The sequence below is a fragment of the Geotrypetes seraphini genome, chromosome 6 (genome assembly GCF_902459505.1).
Source record: "Geotrypetes seraphini chromosome 6, aGeoSer1.1, whole genome shotgun sequence".
Taxonomy (NCBI): Eukaryota; Metazoa; Chordata; class Amphibia; order Gymnophiona; family Dermophiidae; genus Geotrypetes; species Geotrypetes seraphini.
The window spans coordinates 236,271,250-236,291,920 of record NC_047089.1 but is presented as its reverse complement, the minus strand read 5'-3'; the positions used below and the strand labels follow the sequence as shown (position 1 = coordinate 236,291,920).

The 20,671-nt window shown below is 42.5% G+C and overlaps 1 protein-coding gene across 1 annotated transcript in view; it reads left to right on the top strand.

Annotated features, from left to right (window-relative positions):
* The window catches only part of F5 (coagulation factor V), a 181,297-nt gene that overhangs the window by 136,239 nt on the left and 24,387 nt on the right, over positions 1–20,671 (top strand). The window contains exons 17-20 of the mRNA XM_033948697.1: positions 1,345–1,524; positions 5,747–5,863; positions 9,626–9,697; positions 16,085–16,179. Of these exons, the coding sequence (XP_033804588.1) occupies positions 1,345–1,524; positions 5,747–5,863; positions 9,626–9,697; positions 16,085–16,179 (464 nt within the window). The remainder of the gene's footprint in view (positions 1–1,344; positions 1,525–5,746; positions 5,864–9,625; positions 9,698–16,084; positions 16,180–20,671) is intronic.

The following is a 20,671-nucleotide window of genomic DNA, read 5'->3' as shown; positions in this document are numbered from 1 at the left end:
TCTCTGATGACATCATCGGAGACAGACGCGGCAGAGGAAATCGCCAGTAGAAGGCCACAAAGCAGCGTGTTTATAGTGCTGCCTACGCGGCTGGAGCCCCGAGGTTTGTCGGCGGTGGGAAGGTCAGGAGCAGGCCGGATCGACAACGGCAGTAAAAGAAGGGGGAGGGGCCGAACGGAGCAGGGCCAGGAGCAGGCCGGATCGACAACAGCAGTAAAAGAAGGGGGAGGGGCCGAACGGAGCAGGGAAGATAAGGTAGGGAAAGGGGGAGTGGGGGAAAATGCTGCTACTGCTCCTACACAGGAAAGGGGGGGATAGGAGGGAAATGCTGTTGCTGCTGCATAGTGAACTGGGATGGAAATGCTGCTGCACAAGGAAATGGGGAAAAATGACAGACAGACAGCGGGAGGGAGGGAGACAGAAAGAAAGAAATACACAGGGGCAGGGAGAGGGACAGAAAGACAGACAGAGAAAGGGGGCCAGAGAGTGAGTCAGCGGGAGAGGGAAAGGGGGCTGCTTGGGGGGGAGGGGTGTGCTGGGGAGAGACAGAAGGGGCCATGGAGAGATAGGGAAAGGGGACAGACAGCTTTGCTCTGGGGGGGGAAGACAGAAGAGGGCCATGGAGAGACATTTGGGGGGGAGGTGGGTGCTGGGGGCAGACAGCTTTGCTCGGGGGGGAGGGGGAGACAGAAGGATACAGACAGCGGCCAAGGAGAGAGAGATAAAGAAACACAGACAGACAGACACATCTATTCTAGCACCCATTAATGTAACGGGCTTAAAGACTAGTAAGACATAAATATATAACTACATATCTTAAATAGATGCAACAAAAGCTGCTAACGGGCCCCACACTAACTTAAATACCTTATTGTTCCCCAAAAATTCTGCATTCATTTTTTCATATTTGTAACTGGAACCCAAATTTGCCCACCAAAAAGGAAAATTTAAAGTTTCAGAACTCTTCCAATTTCTTGTTATCATTTGGATGGCTATCCCTATCATTATCATGTAAAGCCTGACTTTATACCGGTCAAATGGGGGTTTAAAATACAGTAAGGTACCACATATAAGCATCTCATATGACAATGGAATTGCAGAATTAAGTATTTATTGATTTGTCCCCATATCAATTTCCAGAAGCCACCCTTGTATGAATAGATTGAAAATAACTCTAACGAAATGTGCAAGCCCAGGGTTCTGTGCGCAAATCTAGAAATACGGGAGTAGGTCTTTTGGATTCGCTTTAACCACTGTGCCATGCTGTGTGCCTACAGTCTGACTGTTGCTTAAGCCTCTTGTAATCATTTTTGATTTCCATCCTGGCATTATCTTATATTTCAGCCATCAATGGCAGGACCTATAACTTGCAAGGTTTGAAAATGTATGAAAACGAGACGGTCCGGTGGCACCTGATAAACATGGGCGACCCCAAGGACATTGCCATCGTTCATTTCCATGGTCAGACCTTAACGGAGAAGCACAGCCGGGAAACCCAGCATGGTGTCTACACTCTTCTTCCAGGTAACAGAAATGTATTATCTGTGTGTTGCTGCGTACAGAGAAGAAATATTTTTTATTTTATTATTTATTTTATTCAATTTTTTATACCATTCTCCCAGGGGAGCTCAGAATGGTTTACATGAATATATTCAGGTACTCAAGCATTTTTCCCTGTCTGTCCTGTTGGCTCACAATCTATCTAATGTACCTGGGGCAATGGGGGGATTAAGTGACTTGCTCAGGGTCACAAGGAGCAGTGTGGGTTTGAACCCACAACCTCAGAGTGCTGAGGCTGTAGATTTAACCACTGCGCCACTCTAGAAATCAAAATGTAGTAAAAGTGAGCCGAGTATAGGACAGTCAAGTCATTGTGACATCACTGATGAGGTTGGCTCTTAGGCATTGGTGGACTGAGGCATTATGACATCACAATACCAGCTCTGGTTATCAAAGGCTGAAACTTTTCACACTATTTATTTATTCAATTTTCGATACCATTCTCCCTGGGGAGCTCAAAACGGTTTACATGCATTTATTCAGGTACTCAAGCATTTTTCCCCATCTGTCCCGGCGGGCTCACAATCTATCTAATGTACTTGGGGCAATGAGGGGGATTAAGTGACTTGCCCAGGGTCACAAGGAGCAGTGTGGGTTTGAACCCACAACCTCAGGGTGCTGAGGCTGTAGTGTTAATCACTGCGCCACAGAGGAGGGCTTCTGTTCTTACAGCAGGTCTTTATAAACTGTAAGTTTAGGTTTTTATTTTTCAGCTACTTTGGGTTAGGGTTATCAGATGTCCGGATTTCCCCGGACACGTTGCCCTTTTGAGGACATGTCCGGGGGTCTGGATGGCTTTTCAAAACCCAGCACTTTTGTCTGGGTTTTGGAAAAACTTGAACCAAATCGCCGTCGGGCAGGAGGGCATCCACAGATGCCCTCCTGCCCGACTAGAGCAGGCAGCAGGGGGTGGAGCTAGGTTGCGATTGTGGGCGGGACTGGGGCATGATGGGGAGAAGATGGGTGGAACTGAGAGGGCCTAGATTTTCCAAACGGAAAATCTGGTAACCCTACTTTGGGTTAAAAAAAAAAATGTTTATTAGGATTTTCATGATATATGAGTAGTTACTGTGGCCAGATACTTTTTCTAGTTTAATCAAATACATATGTTTCCATAAGAGAAATGTGTTGCTCATAGTCTCCCCGGTAAGCAGCACTTATAGTCTCCCCTACTTCCCTCACCACCTGCCCCTGCAGTCTTCCATCCATATTCCCAGTCCCACCTCTCTTTAACTTTCTCCCTAACCCGTCTCTAGCACTTGTGACCTCTTCACTCTTGCTTATTATTCTGTCCTCTTATACCACCAGCTGGTGCTATAGAGCTGGCAGAAGAAGGTTCCCATAACTTACTAAAAGGTTTGTACAACTGAAGCATCCTTAGCGTGGGATGAGGCACAGAAACAAAATGGAGGATCCAAGGCAGGTGAGGGAAGCACTAGGGCAGGGGTGTCAAAGTCCCTCCTCGAGGGCCGCAATCCAGTCTGGTTTTCAGGATTTCCCCAATGCATATGCATGAGATCTATTTGCACAGCTTTCATTGTATGCTAATAGATCTCGTGCATATTCATTTTTGCATTAAAATGTTGTATTGTTATTTCCAGTGCATTAGGGATGGTATGCTGAATCATAGGGTTATCCATGCTTAGGGTTACTAGGTTTCCTGTTTAAAAAAAAAAGATGACATGTGGCCCCCCCACTCCCAGGCCAGCCCCATTCTGCCACAGCCTGGCCCCAGTCCACCCCTAGCCCCGCCCACACGAACCTCATGTCTCCTGCCTCGAGCTCTGGCCCACGTCTAGAGGGCCTCTGGGCCGGCTTGGACGTTGACACAATGACATCACACTCATGCGGGCAAGCATGTGATGTCATCACATCAATATCTGCACATGCTCAGAGGCCCCTCCAGACATGGCCCCCAAGCTAGGGGCCTTCCAAAACCCAGACAAACTGCCGACAAATATCATCCTACTTGGGGTCAGGACACCAATAAAGCTTCACAACATTCATTCCTACCAGAACACCTGGCCTTGTTCAAACGTGCAGAACACAGATAAACCCTATGCAAATACAGGACCACAAACTAAAGTAGTAATATACACAAACTGCTTTTATCATATTCTCTGGAAACAAATTCCAGAGTTTAATTAAATGTTAAGTGAAGAAATATTTTGCTCCAATTTGTTTTAAATTGGAAAAAAATCCACTGCTTATTTCTAGGATAAGCATCATAAAATCTGTGACATGGACTCTCAGCCACAAGAGGGCATCCGCTCAAACTCAGGGGCGGGAAATTTCATGGCGACACCAGGAAATATTTCTTCACCGAGAGAGTGGTTGATCCTTGGAATGAGCTCCCGGTGCAGGTGATCGAGGCAAACAGCGTGCAAGAATTTAAGAGCAAATGAGATGCCCATGTGGGATCCCTTAGAGGGTTAAGCCAAGGGAACCTGTCACCAGGAGTGGGATCCCTAGGATAGTAGACTTGGGGGTGGGCCAGTAGAGTGGGCAGACCTGATGGGCTATGGCCCTTATCTGCCGTCATCTTCTATGTTTCTATGGAGGAGTATCCTAGTGGTTACAGCAGCTGCCTCTGCATCCTGATGTTCTGAGTTCAATTCCGACTACAGCTCCTTGTGACTCTGGGCAAGTCACCTAACACTTCATTGCCCTAGGTACAAAATAAACTGTGTAAACCACACAGAAAAAGCAGTACACAAGTTTCATCCCCTTTATCCCTTTTCCCTTTTGGGATTTTGCCGGGTAATTGGGAACTGGATTGGCCGCGGTTGGAAGCAGGATGCTGGACTTGACGGACCTTTGCTTTGTCCTAGTATGGCAATGCTTATGTTCATGTGGAGTGTAATTAGTGTACAGTCAACCCTGCATTGATATTCCTGTAAATGAGTTTGAAAACCATTCCACATAAGTACTTTGTTTACAAATGAGCTTGAAACTGAAAATGATGCAAAATAGGACTGTATTGTACCTGCAAAGTATTTTAATTAATACTTTATATTCTGCATATCCTACAATTCTATGCGGATTACAAATGATTCAAGCATTTTAGTAACTGTCCCAGTGGGCTCCCACTGTATCTAATGTACCTGGGAGCAGTGCAGGATTTGAACCCACAACCTCAGGGTACCGAGGCTGTTGCTCTAACCACTGCACCACACACTCCCGGATGTAATGTAATTGCTCCTGCATTATGGAATGCTTCTAAGTTTTCTCTTTGTTGCTGTGATATATTAAACCCCTCTTCCCCCTAGAGAATGACACGGGGAAAAATTCTGTCCCCGTCACCGCCCCGTCCCTGGACCACCATCCTCTGCACCGCCCCGTCCCTGCCGTCCCTTTCACCACCCTGTCACCGCCCCGCTGCCTCTTTCACCGCCCCGGCCCCGTTCCCGTCTTCTCCTCTCCATCCCCCCACCCCCAGCACCCTTCACGCGGTCCAGCAGCTCCCTCCCGCCGGCCAGCCGTGCATTTCCCTCCTTTTCTCTTACCTTTTCTTCTTAAAATGGCGATTTCTATAAGGCTACAAACTGTATTACAGCCGGAGCCTTGAAGTCGCGTCGGGTTGCCTGCTAGAAGTCTCCTCCAATGCAACCGGAAACAGGAAGTTGCGTCAGAGGAGACTTTTACCAGCAGGCAACGCAATGCGACTTCAAGACTCCGGCTGTAATACAGCTCGTAGCCTTTTAGAAATCGCCATTTTAAGAAGAAAAGGTAAGAGAAAAGGAGGGAGGGAGATACATGGATGTCCGGTGGGAGAGAGTGGGCTGACGGTCCGAACGCTCGGTCACCGCGCATTCAAAATTGTTCACCGCCCCGTGCTACCATTCACCGCTCCATGGGGTGGTGAATGGCCTTGTCCCCGAACTTGCGGTGACCATTTTTTTTGGTCACCGTTTTGGCGGGTTACCCGCGGCTAAACGTGGCTAGCCGCGAGTAACCGCCACTGTGTCATTCTCTACTTCCCCCCCCCTTAAATAAAAGGATAATGGAGATCTTTATGACCACTACATCTGAAAATAAATCAAATGAGTGATAAAACTGTATTTCATTGCTTGTTGTCTGTGATTATTATTATTAGTGATTTACTCAGGATGACAGATCCAGGTACAGCCAGATTAACTTAAGAGCTGCTTTAATTTTTGTGGGTTTTGTTTTTGCAATTTTCAAGGTTCATTTGCCACAGTTGAAATGAAACCATCAAAAGCTGGCTTGTGGCTACTAGACTGTGAACTGGGAGACTATCAGCAAGCAGGGATGCAGACAAAATTTCTTGTCATAGACCAACGTAAGTATGCTTTTGTCGCCAGTTCCATTACCCATCATGGTCTGCAATAGCTGGAAGAGGCCTTGCTCTGAATTACTGGGTTTGTTCATATAGAAGACAGTTCTTTTTTTTTCTGTAAATCTTTATTAGTTTTCAGTTATTAACAGTGCAATACAGTGAATTTAAACATAAACGAATCAAACAAAAGCACTTTAAATATACAAATATTTCAACAACAAACATTTTCACCCCCCTCCTCCCCCTAACTAATGAAGATAAAACCACACGTATAATTTCAATAAAATAGATATGATGAATAATAATTATAATGTTTTCCCATCCCCCTCCCTCCCACCCTGGATGTGTAAGGAGGACAAATAAAAAGAAAATGTACACGACAACTATTGTGACTCAATAAATGATGTCAATGGGCTCCACACCCTTTCAAATGCACCACTATATCCTAAAATTTCAGCATTCATTCTTTCATATTTGTAGCTAGAACATACGGTTGCCCACCAGAAAGTATAATTAAGTCGATCATAACTGTTCCAGTTGCATGTTATCATTAATAGATGCTGGCTTTGTCATACTAGTATTATACAAGACAGTTCTAAAATATCGAGTTAATTTTAGAATTCATAGGTCCTGTTTGCATGTATATAAAAAGCAGACTTTTATGTATAACTCATATTAAATGTTTAAGTACCAATTTATACAAAGCTACCATTGTTACATATTTTAAAGTCATACCCTATGGGCTGGTATAACTGCTTGTTCCTAAAATATAGGCACATATTTGATCTTTGTGCTAGTATTCAGCACCCTTTTCTATATAGTTTTATAGTTTATTAAAACTTGCTCTCCTGCCTCCTTGGAGACCTCGAAGGCAGTTATATGGGGAGACATTATTTCCTACCTGAGTGCTCGTGCTAAGCGAATTTCACAAGGTATTAATCTAATCTAATCCTTTGTCTTGTATACCGGGTCATTCCCTTGAGGGACTCAAACCAGTTAACAAAAATTTAAGTTAAGAATACATTAATAAACAGTAATAAAATTAAAGGGAGAGAGTGAACATTAACATTAATAACTGGAAGATATTTAAAAAAGCATCCCCTTTCAACTATCAGTTAAAAATTTCAGAGTTTTTATAAAATATGTCAAAGAAAAAGAAATTCTGATAATTGAAGGAAGATCATTCCAAATTTTCACCATAGCAAATGCCAACGATTGTGAAAGCTTACCTAAAGTTTTAACTCCTCTAACAGAAGGGAATATTAATTTGAATTTATGTATATTCTTAATAGACTGAAGGCGATAAGAATTAAAAGAAAGAGGAAGCAGTGGGGAAAAAATTCCATATAAACTCTTAAAGACAACATTGGCACACTTAAAACTGAACCCTCCAATATATCGGAAGCCAATGCAATGCCCTCAACAATGGAGTAACATGATCGTATTTATTTTTGCCAAAAATCAGTTTGGCAGCCATATTCTGAATAAACTGTAATCTCTTCAGATTATATTTGCTCAAACCAATGTAAAGAGAGTTAACATAATCTAGATGTGCTAAAATTATAGCCTGGACCAGAATAACAAAATGATGTTGATGAAAAAAACAACGAACCCTCCTTAGCATCCATAGGCTAAAAAATAACTTTTTAGATATGTTAGAAAAACGATATAAAATCGCAAAGTTTAGTTATCTATGCCAGTGATTCCCAACCCTGTCCTGGAGGAACACCAGGCCAATCGGGTTTTCAGACTAGCCCTAATGAATATGCATGAGAGAGATTTGCATATGATGGAAGTGATAGGCATGCAAATTTGCTTCATGCATATTCATTAGGGCTAGCCTGAAAACCCAATTGGCCTGGTGTTCCTCCAGGACAGGGTTGGGAACCACTGATCTATGCCACCCAATTATTTGGCATTCTAAAATCTCAACAATATAGGGGGGTTGCAGCTGAAGCAGGCCCTCCAGAGTGGGTTCCCTGAATGGAAAAACTTAAAAAATTATTATTATAGCTTGCAGATCCTTTGCTACCAAACAGATCTCGTAGGACATCAGGCTGCCCAGTGGTTCAAATTAATTTCTCAATTCTTGAATAAAAAAAACCCAAAAATAGTCTTAGAGACATTTGGAGCATCGAGATAAAACAGTACATTTCTGTATCTCAATAGCCACGAATTTGGACTTGGAGGTTGAAATGTACAGCGTCAGCATCTATGAGACAAACATGGTTATTTTTATTACATAGGATTTTTTGGACCCCAGTTAGATTACAAAAAATAGATAATTCTAAGTCTAATAGATGCTGGCATTGTCTTATTAATATAGGGACTCTTGATCATAGGTTATATTTTTGTCCACTGATAATTAATTTCTGGAGGTCAATTTGAGGACAGATAAATATTATTCTTGAATCATCTATTCCTTTCTCTTATGAAACCATAATTTGTGGTACGTTGTTACAGGTAAAGCCTGTTTTGGATAAATACAAGAGCCGTCTTTTATTGATCATGACAGGAATAGCCATCCAAATGATCTGGAAATATGACAGACTTAACTACACACTCTGGTGGGCAAGTGTGTGTAATACATAGAAATATGAAAGAATGAATGCGGAATGCTTGGGTCTTAGAAATACATTTAATAAAGTATGGAGCCCATTGACTGCATTTGTTAACATACAATAATAGAGATATATCTTTTAGATTTCCATACACATCCAGGGTGGGGGGAGGGGAGGGGAAAGTATTTGGAAGAGTTTAAAAATATTTAAATATAATATTGTAATAAATAATATGATTTAATATATTAATAATTGGGAGGAGGGGGGAAATGGATGTTTTATTTAATAATCTGTGTAATATGGTGTATTTTATGCAATCTGTTAAAGTTATATTAATTGTAATACACTGTCAAAGCTTGAAAATTAATAAAGAATTTAAATTAAATTTTAAAAAAAATTAAAATTAAACATTACTGTAGCCCAGTGGTTCCCAAACCTGTCCTGGGGGACCCCCAGCCAATCAGGTTTTCAAGATATCCCTAATGAATATGCATGAGAGAGATTTGCATACCTGTCACTTCCATTATATGCAAATCTCTCTCATGCATATTCATTAGGGATATCTTTGAAAACCTGACTGGCTGGGGGTCCCCCAGGACAGGTTTGGGAACCACTGCTGTAGCCTACCATATAACTAGCAATCTTAGGGGACCTTAGTCCCAACTCCTGTAGCAAAGTAACAAAGAAATCATCAATATTAAGATGTAGGCAGCAGTCTTTCGCACTGAGTGTCACGTGTTTGATTATCTCCCAGTTAGTCAGAGGTTTTATGTGTGTTCTCAGTGCAAGGAGCTCCTGGCACTCAGGGAACAGGTCTGATCTCTTGAGGCTGAAGTAGCAGACTTGGAAGAGGTAAGGGAGAGCGAGAGGTACATAGAGGAGATCTACAGGGATATTGTAGAAAAGTCCCATCGCCAGTCTGGCCAGCCTCTGTGCTGCCACGGAGCGGGGAGGTCTAGTTGGCAAAATGTGGCCACGTCAGGCACCATTTCCTGGGAGCACTGATTAAAAATCATTTCTCTTCATGTGGTCTGCTTCTTGTCTTCTTTCCAAGTTGGCTGCCTTGTTGTTTCACTGCTCCTGTAGAATGCCTCCATCGAATGGATTAGAATCTCCTCATTATGCAGTGACCCGGTTGGACACGAGAGGAAGCCGAGGGACAGCCATTGCTTCAGTTTTTACTTCTTTGCCTTCTTTTCTGCAGCTTGTAAATTGCCAATGGGTCTATCGACTGGAGTTATAGCAGATTCGCAAATTACTGCATCCGATTATTTGGGTAAGTTTAAGCGCACCTTTCAGGGCTTTTAAACTTTTCAGATCATCCACAGAAGATTATCCATCTTTTTGGGGGGGTTTTTTCATGTAAAATAACAAAAGCAACTCATCTAAAGGTGGCTAACCCCCTCTTTTACTAAGGTGCGCTAAGCGATTCGTGCGCGCTAAACGCTAACGCATCCATAGACTAACATGCACGCGTTAGTGTTTAGCGCGCGCTATTCGGTTAGCGCACCTTAGTAAAAGAGGACCTAAATTTAAGAGATACCCTGGACAAAGTCTATTGTATTTGCATTCTTTGTACTTGTATTCATTGATTCTACATTGTAACTATGTCGCTGATTGTCCAGCTCTTCTTATTGTATTTGCATTCTTATACAGTGGTACCTTGGTGTACGAGTGCACCGGTTTGCGAGTGATTTGCAAGACGAGCAAAACATTTACAAAATCGGCTCCTCGGAAACCGAGCCCCCCCCCCCCCCCCGCGATCCAGCACACACACCCCCCCCGCCGCGATTGGGCAAGAAGAGGAGGCCGATCTTCGGGCACTGGCACCAACGCACAGGACATGCCGGTGTCGGTGCCCAGATGACAGTAAGCCGCCGCGGGGGGGTGCCCAATCACGGTGGGGGGGTGCCCAATCGCGGCGGGGGGTGCCCGATCGCGGGGGGGAGAGTGCCAGATCGCGGGGGGGGGGGAGGGTGCCAGATCGCAGGGGAGCCTTCGGGGGGAGCAATGCAGGTTCTTGTGGGGGGGGGATGGGGAGGGGGAACGTATCAAAGCGAGTTTCCATTATTTCCTATGGGGAAACTCGCTTTGATAAACGAGCATTTTGGATTACGAGCATGCTGCTGGAACAGATTATGCTCGTAATCCAAGGTACTACTGTACTTGTATTCATTGATTCTACATTGTAACTATGTCGCTGATTGTCCAGCTCTTCTTACTGTAAACCGCCTAGAACTTCCATGGCTTTGGCGGTATATAAGAAATAAAATTATTATTATTATTTATTGGAATTTGGGGTGTTGTAATATGAAGTTTTAAAGTATCTATTTTGGGCGCTGCATATTGCTTTTGACCTTTAAAAAAAAAAAAAAAAGGTTGCCACGTTCTCAAGAATATTTGGTAATATGCTACCAACGTGTTAATTAGGGTTTCTTACTGCTACCAATTTTGTATCAAGAGACTCTTACAGTATTCTGTAAGTTGCATACATAAATGTTTGACCTGCCCATGCCCCTCCCCTCTGAATATCCCCCCTGTTTGCTTAAATTATAGAACATAAGAACATACTCTGCTATCACTTACACACACAGGAACTCATTTTCAAAGCACATGGATGTCTCAAAATGGCAAAAAAAATTATCTGCTAAAAATGCTCAACTTGTGTTTATGGAATGGCGAAATTTGGACATCCTATGCTGCAATTCGTCTGAATAGCAAGTGGGCATGTTTTAGGTCAGTGGTCTCAAACTCAACCCCTTTGCAGGGCTACATTTTGGATTTGTAGGGACTTGGAGGGCCTCAAGAAAAATAGTTAATGTCTTATTAAAGAAATGACAATTTTGCATGAGGTAAAAACTCTTTATAGTTTCTAAATCTTTCCTTTTGGCTAAGTCTTAATAATAATATTGTCATTTATAGCTAAAGAGAGATATGATCAAGAAACTGTTTTATTTTACTTTTGTGATCATGATAAACATACCGAGGGCCTCAAAATAGGACCGGCGGGCCGCATGTGGCCCCTGGGCCGCGAGTTTGAGACCTCTGTTTTAGGTGAACATAAGAACATAAGAACATAAGCGTTGCCTCTGCCGGGTCAGACCAGGGGTCCATCGTGCCCGGCAGTCCGCTCCCGCGGCGGCCCCCCAGGTCCATGACCTGAAAGTGTTCCCTACCTAACTTAAAATACCCATACCCTGTTCACTCAATGTCCTGTCAGGTAAATCTCTATTTGTACCCTGTTATCCCTTTCGCTTCCAGGAAGTCATCCAGTCCCTTTTTGAACCCCAGAATTGTACTCTGTCCTATCACCTCTCCGGGAAGCGCGTTCCAGGTGTCCACCACCCTCTGAGTGAAGAAGAACTTCCTTGCATTCGTTATGAATCTGTCTCCTCTCAGTTTTTCTGAATGACCTCTTGTTTTAGTTGTCCCTGCTAGTCTAAAGAATCTGTCCCTCTCCACCTTCTCTATGCCTTTCATGATTTTATAAGTTTCTATCATGTCCCCTCTCAGTCTCCGCTTCTCCAGGGTAAAGAGCCCCAGCCTGTCTAACCGTTCGGCATATGAAAGGTTCTCCATACCCTTTATCATCCTCGTTGCCCTCCTCTGAACCCTCTCGAGTATTGCCATGTCCTTCTTGAGGTATGGTGACCAGTATTGGACGCAGTATTCCAGATGTGGGCGCACCATTGCTCGATACAGTGGCAGGATAACTTCTTTTGTTCTGGTAGTGATACCTTTTTTGATAATGCCCAGCATTCTGTTCGCTTTTTTTGAGGCCGCTGGTCCCAAAATCAGTACGTCCAACAGTGATAATCAAACAGGAATAAACATCCAAGTCTAAAAAAAAAGGGCATTTGTATTTAGACTTGTGTAACATCCTGGTAATTTCAAAAGCAGTTTGTGCTATATTGAATTTTCTACGCTGTGCAGTGTCCACTGAAAATTGATGCTTCCATTACTAGTCTAGGGTTGCCCTGATGGCCAATAGGAAGAGGCCGGCCGATATTCAGACTGCGAGAGGCAGGTCAGCTTCATGCTGTGGTCAGCAGTGGCCGTAGATATTCAGTGTCAGGCCGTTCCCAGTGATTAGCATTTAATACCTGGTTTATTTGTGGATGCTGTAAACTTAACAGGCTAAGTCAATATTCAGCGGCCAAAGATAGGACTGATATTTGTGCGGCCCGATTTGGTCATTAAACTTGGCCATTCAGAGCTGAAAATGGCCTGTTATTACATGATATAGCCAGTTCAGCTGCTAACTGGGAATATTCAGTGGAAATAACCAGTTAACTCATACTGAACATAAGAAACGCCTTCACCGGATCAGACCCTAGGTCCATCTATTCCGGCGACCCGCACACGCGGAGGCCAAGCCAGGTGCTCCCAGATGGAGGCCCTGATTACCCGTATCCCTCAATGTGATTTGCAAGAACTTGTCCTTGAATCCCAGAATGGTGATCTCCCTCATAAACTCCTCCGGGAGAGCATTCCAAGAGTCCACCACTCGCTGTGTGAAACAGAAGTTCCTGACATTTGTCCTGAGCCTGCTGCCCCTCAGCTTCAGTCCATGACCTCTTGTCCATGTCACATTTGACAACGTGAACAACGATGTTTCTTGCTCTATTTTATCGAATCCTTTTAGTATTTTAAAAGTCTCTATCATATCCCCTCGCAGTCTCCTCTTTTCGAGGGTGAACAGTGCCAGTTTTCCAAGGCGTTCTTTGTAACTCAAATTTTCCATACCTTTTACTAGCTTCGTGGCTCGCCTCTGTACCCTTTCCAGCAGGGTTATATCCTTTTTTTAGGTATGGAGACCAGTGTTGGACACAGTACTCCAAGTGTGGTCTGACCATTGCTCTGTAAAGCGGCATTATAACGGCCGCCGATCTACTCGTGATCCCCTTCTTTATCATGCCCAACATTCTGTTTGCTTTCTTTGCCGCTGCTGCGCTTTGAGCCGATGGCTTCAGGTTCCTGTCTAATCGTATTTCTTTAGTTAAGTTTAACAATGAATACTCCAATCCTTACTCCACATCCTTTGGTATCCCTCAAGGATCTATTTTATCGCCACTTTTATTTAATATTTTTCTCTCTCCATTGTTGAGTCTTTGTCAATCAGTCGGTTTTACCTCTTTTTCATACGCAGATGATATCCAACTAATGTACCCTTATGACCCCGAAAACCAGGAAGACATATTATCTATAAATAAAAAACTTGATCTAGTACATAATTGGCTTAACATGAATAAATTAGCGTTAAATATCAAGAAAACAAAAATTATGATTTTTAATTGGAAAAACGACATAACTCTTAAAACACCATTCGTCCTAAATAATAATTCTATAGAGATTGTTCACAATCTAAAAATTTTGGGAGTTATAATCGACGATAAACTGATTTTCCATGAACATATCAATAATATAGTTAAATCTTGTTTCTATAAACTGCGACTAATAAGATCGATCACCAAATTTTTGGAGCCTAAATCACGTAATATTCTGATCCATTCATTGGTCATAACAAAGATCGACTATTGTAATTCTTTATTACTTAATATCTCTCAAAAAGAAAAACGACGTCTTCAAATTATACAAAACACCGCCATTAAATTGATTTATAATGCAAAGAAATTTGATCAAGTTACGCCCCTATTTATCGATGCTCACTGGCTTCCTATAAGCCACCGTATTTTATACAAGGTATTGCTGCTTATATTTAAAACTTTAGTTTATAATGAGCCTCAGTTTATATCAAGAATGTTAATTCCTTACAATCCCATTCGCTCACTAAGATCATCCTCCCAAAATGTATTAGTCATACCCTCCCTTAAAACAATAGGAATAAGAAGAGCAGACATGTTTTCTGTCATGGGCCCACAATGGTGGAATTCTCTTCCACAATATATTACAATTGAAAGAGATTTGCATTCTTTTAAAAAATCATTGAAAACGCACCTTTTTAAAGACGCTTTTAATACTTAATATTATATAATCTTTTCTTAGCATTTTAATTTTTTAATCAAACGCTTTCCCTTGTGTTTTTTTTCCCGTATTTGTTTTCCCGTATTTGTTTTCCTAACTAAAACAGATGTAATCTTTGCCCTTCCTTTCCCTCCATCTCAAGTTTGTCTTGTCTTAAACTTATGTTATTAAGTTTTAATTTTGTATCTCCATATTTTATGTTTTACTTATGTACATCGCTTTGTAAACAGATTTAGCGATAAATCAAATGTTAATAAACCTTGAACCTTACCACCTTTCTTGTTCGGTTTTGTCTAATGTTAACCTAACATTTTATATTCATGTTCCTTATTTTTCTTACCCAGGTGCATCACCTTGCATTTATCTATGTTAAACTTCATCTGCCACTTTTCCGCCCATATTCACATTTAGCCAGTTATGCGCTATTTAACTAGTCAGCGCCATTTCTGGAAGGTTAAATAGTGCTGAAAATCAGCCAGAAAGTGTTTGCAACTTATTTCAGCACTCATCTCTAGGTAGGGTTACCAAACGTCCAGATTTCCCCGGATATGTCTTCCTTTTGAGGACATATCCGGGGGGGCCGTCCGGGTTTTGAAAAGCTTCCAATGTCAGGACAGCGAACGCGCGGGTGCAGCGCGTGACGTCATGCGCGCAAGCGCGATGTCATCGTGTCACATGCGTGCGACATCGCGTCACATCCGTGCATGCGCGGATGCCGTCCCGACGCACGAACAGATTAAGGGCTGGAGGCGGGGCGTGGACAGAATTAGGTGGAACTGGGGGTGTGGCCATGGGTCTGGATTTTCCTTTTGGAAAATCTGTTGTGACCTTTCTGTGAACCTGTTGGGTTGTTTTTTTTTCTTGCATCTGCACCTGTCAGGATATCACTTAGCCCCATTAGAAGTTTCCAGCAAGGATAGTGTAGAAGCCCCTGGAAACTGAAGGAAGATTAGAAGGGTTTATGATAATAATTTGAGGAAGAGTCTAGTGGCAGCAGTGACCTCCCCAGTGTGGTATAAGCTTCTTGTTTGCCCACCAAGTTTGTCTTGTCTCCTTGCCTTTGACCCCAGGAGAGAGATCTCTCCTCTCCAGTCTGCTATATTCCCAGTGCATTATGTGACAGGAAACTAAGCAATATTTTTAAAAATCTAGGATGATACTTCTGTAATTTTTTTTTCTTGTTTTGTTTTAAGTTTTTTATTCATTTTTCATATAACAGCAAGTGTACCACTTAAATTTATACAATTTCATTACGTACACACTCAATATTCCTTCATACATTATATATATATATAACGTATCATTATATATCTTTTACTATAATCTTGAAACAGTATATAATATTTAATAAGTATACCAACTATTTCTCAATTATAAACCCATCCCCTCCTCTTCCTTTGGCAACTGCGTATAATACAAGATATATTGATAAATTATTTATATTATAAGATGAATAAAATAAACCCTCCCCCCCCTCCCCTCTTATCAATATCTTATTATGGGAAAATTGTATCATTCATTGCAAAAATCTATTAATGGTCCCCAAATCTTCTTAAACTTATCTATATAACCTTTTTGTGTTGCAAATGTACGTTCCATTTTATACATATGGCATACTGAATTCCACCAAAAGTTATAATTTTTTTTTTTTTTTAATCTTGCTTTCATGTTTGACTAGATCCTTGGAAGCCTCAACTGGCAAGATTAAATAATGCAGGCGCATACAATGCTTGGAGTACAGAAAAGAACCAAACACAATTTCCCTGGATCCAGGTATTTCTTTGGCATTGTTCTATTTTTGTATCTATATGGGGGAAAATGGTGAGTAAGGGAATGGACTTTAATAAGAGCTGGCTTAGCCGTTAGGCTAAGGGTTACCAGATTTTCATCTGGACCAAGACTCCGCCCCTAGGCCGTTCCATCCGAGTCGTGCCCCGTTCCCCCCCCCCAGACCCGCCTCCTCAACCTGTTTGCTCATCAGGACGGCATCTGCGCATGCGCTGGAGTGACGTGATGAAGTCATGTGCGTGACATCACCGCTTTGCATCCACGTATGCGCAGATGTCGTCCGGACGTCGCTCGCTGCTGGAGGCTTTTCGAGACTCAGACAAAGTGCCGGGTTTTGAAAAGCTGTCCGGACCCCCAGACATGACCTCAAAAAGGAAGAAATGTCCAAATCCAGACGTCTGGTAACCCTAGTTAGGCGGGACTAGGCAGTTGCTTAGGGCAGCAGCTTCTACAGGGGCTGTAAACTGAAGTCAGAACAAAACAATTGATCCTGATAGCCCACATAGACTCAAAGAACTATCAGAATATTATTTTATCTACAGGGAGGGTAGGCAGTTTACAAATAGCTCATTTACCAGAATAAGAGGGTCCTTTTATTACCCTGCGTTAGGCACGTACGAGCACGTAACGTAGCAAAAATGGACTAATGTATAGGGTTACCAGACTTTTGTCCGTAGAAACCCGGACACATGGCCCCGCCCCATTCCTCCTCTAACCCCAGCCCCGCAAAGCCTCGCCTTTCTTTCCCGACCTCCAGGTCACCTTTGGAGGATCTCCAGGCATGTGTGGATGGATGCGTGTGATGTAATCCGCACATGCTCAGGCACCCTCTAGACGCGACCGGGAGGTTGGGGCTTTCCAAAACCCGGACAAAACTACTGGGTTTTGGAAAGTCCGTCCAGGCACTCAGACAGTCCTCTAAAAAGAAGACATGTCTGGGCTTTCCCGGACGTCTAGTAACCCTACTAATGTAGGATGTGGTAAACTGACCTGTGTTAGTTTTCGCACGTGCGCGCATTCACGTCACAGGAAATATTTTTTTAAGGGGATGTATCAGGGACAGAGTGGGAGTTCCTGCACTAACCAGTTAGCATAACTATTTAACTGGTTAGCTCATGGTTAATGTGGGAGCCCCTTAGCGCTAGGGTTACCGGATTTTCATTTACCATGGCCCCGCCCCCAGGCCCACCCCGTTCCGCCCAGCCCTGCCCCCCTCAACCTGTTTGCTCGTTGGGACGGCATCTACGCCTGCGCCGGTGTGACGCGATGGCATCACATGCACGCGCGTGACGTCACCGCGTTGGCATCGGTGCCTGCGCAGATGCAGTCCCGACGTCGTTCGTGGCTAGAAGCGTTTCAAAACCCGGACAAAGCGCTGGGTTTTTGAAAAGCCATCCAGACCCCCCCCGGACATGTCCTCAAAAAGGAGGACATGTCTGAGAAAAACCCGGACAGTCTGGTAACCCTACTTAGGGTCCGATTCTATAAATGGCATCTCAGACTTAAGCGCTGAATAATGTGGCACTTAGGTATGAGTCCATAAAAAAGTTAGGCATTGATGGGCAGGGTTTTCTTGGCCTAAATGAGTGTGCCTAAGTCCAAAACAAGACGATTACGTGTAGAACACACCCATCATCCACACCCTAACCGTGCCTACTTTCTGGTAGGTGCCATAGAGTAGGCATATACCGTCCAAATAAACACAATTTATGTCAATTATGAGTTGCTGATTTTTAATTATCATGGTGCAGCAACAGGGACGGTATATGTTAACCTCCCTTGAATACCTCCTATTTCAATGTGATTTATCAAGTGTATTCTCCAGGCCCTCAGAGGTGCCACCAACAGTTCAATAAACTTTCATAACTGTTGGATTTATGCCCCCAATCGTCATTGGGTCCCTGGTAAGATGAAAAGTGCAATGCTTTTTTTTGTATATTTTCAGTAAATAAATTAAATAAGTTAAATAAATAGTATAGTTTACTTAACTTGGGTGGTTAGCCAAGAGGGACAGAGTCGTCAACATGTTTCACCCTGTTAAGGTTTCCTCAGGGCACAATCCCTCAAAACCATATACTCATCACGACGTGGCCACCCAAGTTAAGTAAACTATACTATTTATTTAACTTATTTAATTTATTTACTGAAAATATACAAAAAAAAGCATTGCACTTTTCATCTTACCAGGGACCCAATGACGATTGGGGGCATAAATCCAACAGTTATGAAAGTTTATTGAACTGTTGGTGGCACCTCTGAGGGCCTGGAGAATACACTTGATAAATCACATTGAAATAGGAGGTATTCAAGGGAGGTTAACATATACCGTCCCTGTTGCTGCACCATAGTACTTATCCTTCTATAGAGATTACATCTGAAGCCTTAATACACCGATTTTTAATTATCGGCACCAATTAAGCCTTTTAAATAATTAAGCCCCCTCCCCCTTACTAAGTCATGATAGAAACTTGTACCGCAGCCCGGAGTGCTAAATAAATGTTCTGACACTGCTCCAACGCTCATATAGAATTCCTATGAGCGTCGGAGCATTTTAATGCTCCCTTAGAGGAAACGGAATGGCGACAAATGATATAAAATTACTAGTTCAGCAGCTCTATACCAGTCCTTTTTCCTTTTTGATATATAGGGCTCATTGGACACCTAGCAAATTATCGAAGACAAAGAAAGACCATTCTAGTGATTTCTGCTGGTCTTGTAAATTATCCATAGGTGCACTGAAACACATGATATTCGACTGTCCACTATTACAAAATTATTGGCAACACGTATGGATCCAAATTTGCTCCTTAATGGATCTAAACATTCCGATGTCCTCTCCGCTTTTGCTTGTTAGCCTGACTGCTTTTCTCCATATCTCAGGATAAAATTCCATTAATACAACTCTTGCTTTTAGTTCTATTTGCTAATTGAAAGATTTCAACAATGTATCTCATAACGAATGGTGGAATACAGTAGGCCTATATGCTAAATATGAAGGAATTGCTGCAGAGTGATAAGAAGAAGATAAGAAGTTGCCCCTGCTGAGTCAGACCAGAGGTCCATCTTGCTCAGCGGTCCGCTCCCGCGGCGGCCCATCAGGCCTAGTGCCTGAACAGTGATCCCTGATTAATTTTATAACTTACCTCTAATCCCATCCCTATAATCTACCTCTACTCTTATCTGTACCCCTCAATCCCTTTGTCCTCCAAGTACCTATCCAAAGCTTCTTTGAAGCCCTGTAGCGTGCTCCTGTTTATCACATCCTCCGGTAGCGCGTTCCATGTATCCACCACCCTCTGTGTGAAAAAGAACTTCCTGGCGTTTGTTCTAAACCTCTCCCCTTTCAATTTCTCTGAGTGCCCCCTTGTACTCGTTGATCCCCTTAATTTGAAAAATCTGTCCCTGTCTATTTTTTCTATGCCCTTCATGATCTTGAAGGTTTCTATCATGTCTCCTCTAAGCCTCCGCTTTTCCAGGGAGAAAAGCCCTAGCCTTTTCAGTCTGTCAGTATATGAAAGGTCCTCCATACCCTTTATTAGCTTAAACTAGCCTTCCCCTCTCCACGCGGCATCCACTATTCAGGCAAACTGGGAAAATCCCTTCTCTTCAAAATCACAGGTCTTTGGAACGACCTCACCACCCCGCAAACAACTGAAAACCTGGCTTTTCAGCAAATTGTAGCTCTATCCTTCCCCCCTTTCTCTCCCCCCTTCTACACATAAATTCATGTAATCCTTTTTCTTCTTCTCTACCCACTATTTTAAGTTCTTGTAAACCGTATCGAGCTCCATTCTCATGGAGATGATGCGGTATATAAACTTAAGGTTTAGATTAGATTAGTTGCTCTTCTTTGAACTCTCTCAAGTACCTCCATGATGTGGAACCCTAGTTAGATTTGAAAAAATGTGGGCTCCTCTATTCCCATTTCTTAAGTCTTCTTAATATGATATGTTCTGCTGCAGGCCCCTGCGAATCTGCTTTTCTTCTATGGACTGTTCTTTATGCTCATTCTGATAACAACATTTGTAACCTGATCTTGCTTGTATATTGTACTTTACACGTCTGACCAGTTTTACGTTTTCTCTTTGGTTACCTTCGATTTTCTTTTGTGGTAATGATTGACAAAATGCGATACCACTGCTATTAAGTGCCTAGTTTATTGGTCGTTGTTACCCTACTGTTCTGTATTTAAAAAAATTTTTCAATAAAGATGATTGAACTAAGGCTCTACTGCAACTTAGTAAAAAAAAGGCAGTTAGATTGTCTAGGTATACCAATCTAGGCGTCTAACTTTAGATGTAATTTATAGAAACTAATAAGTAGTAATAATAATTTTATTCTTATATACTGCCAAACCCATGATAGTTTGAGAAGGTTTACAACAAGAAGTAGTAGTAAGTTCTTCCCTGGTAATTTTTTTTTTGATGACCTCATGCTGATGGTAACGTTATTGCATGGCCATTCATAAAATAACTGA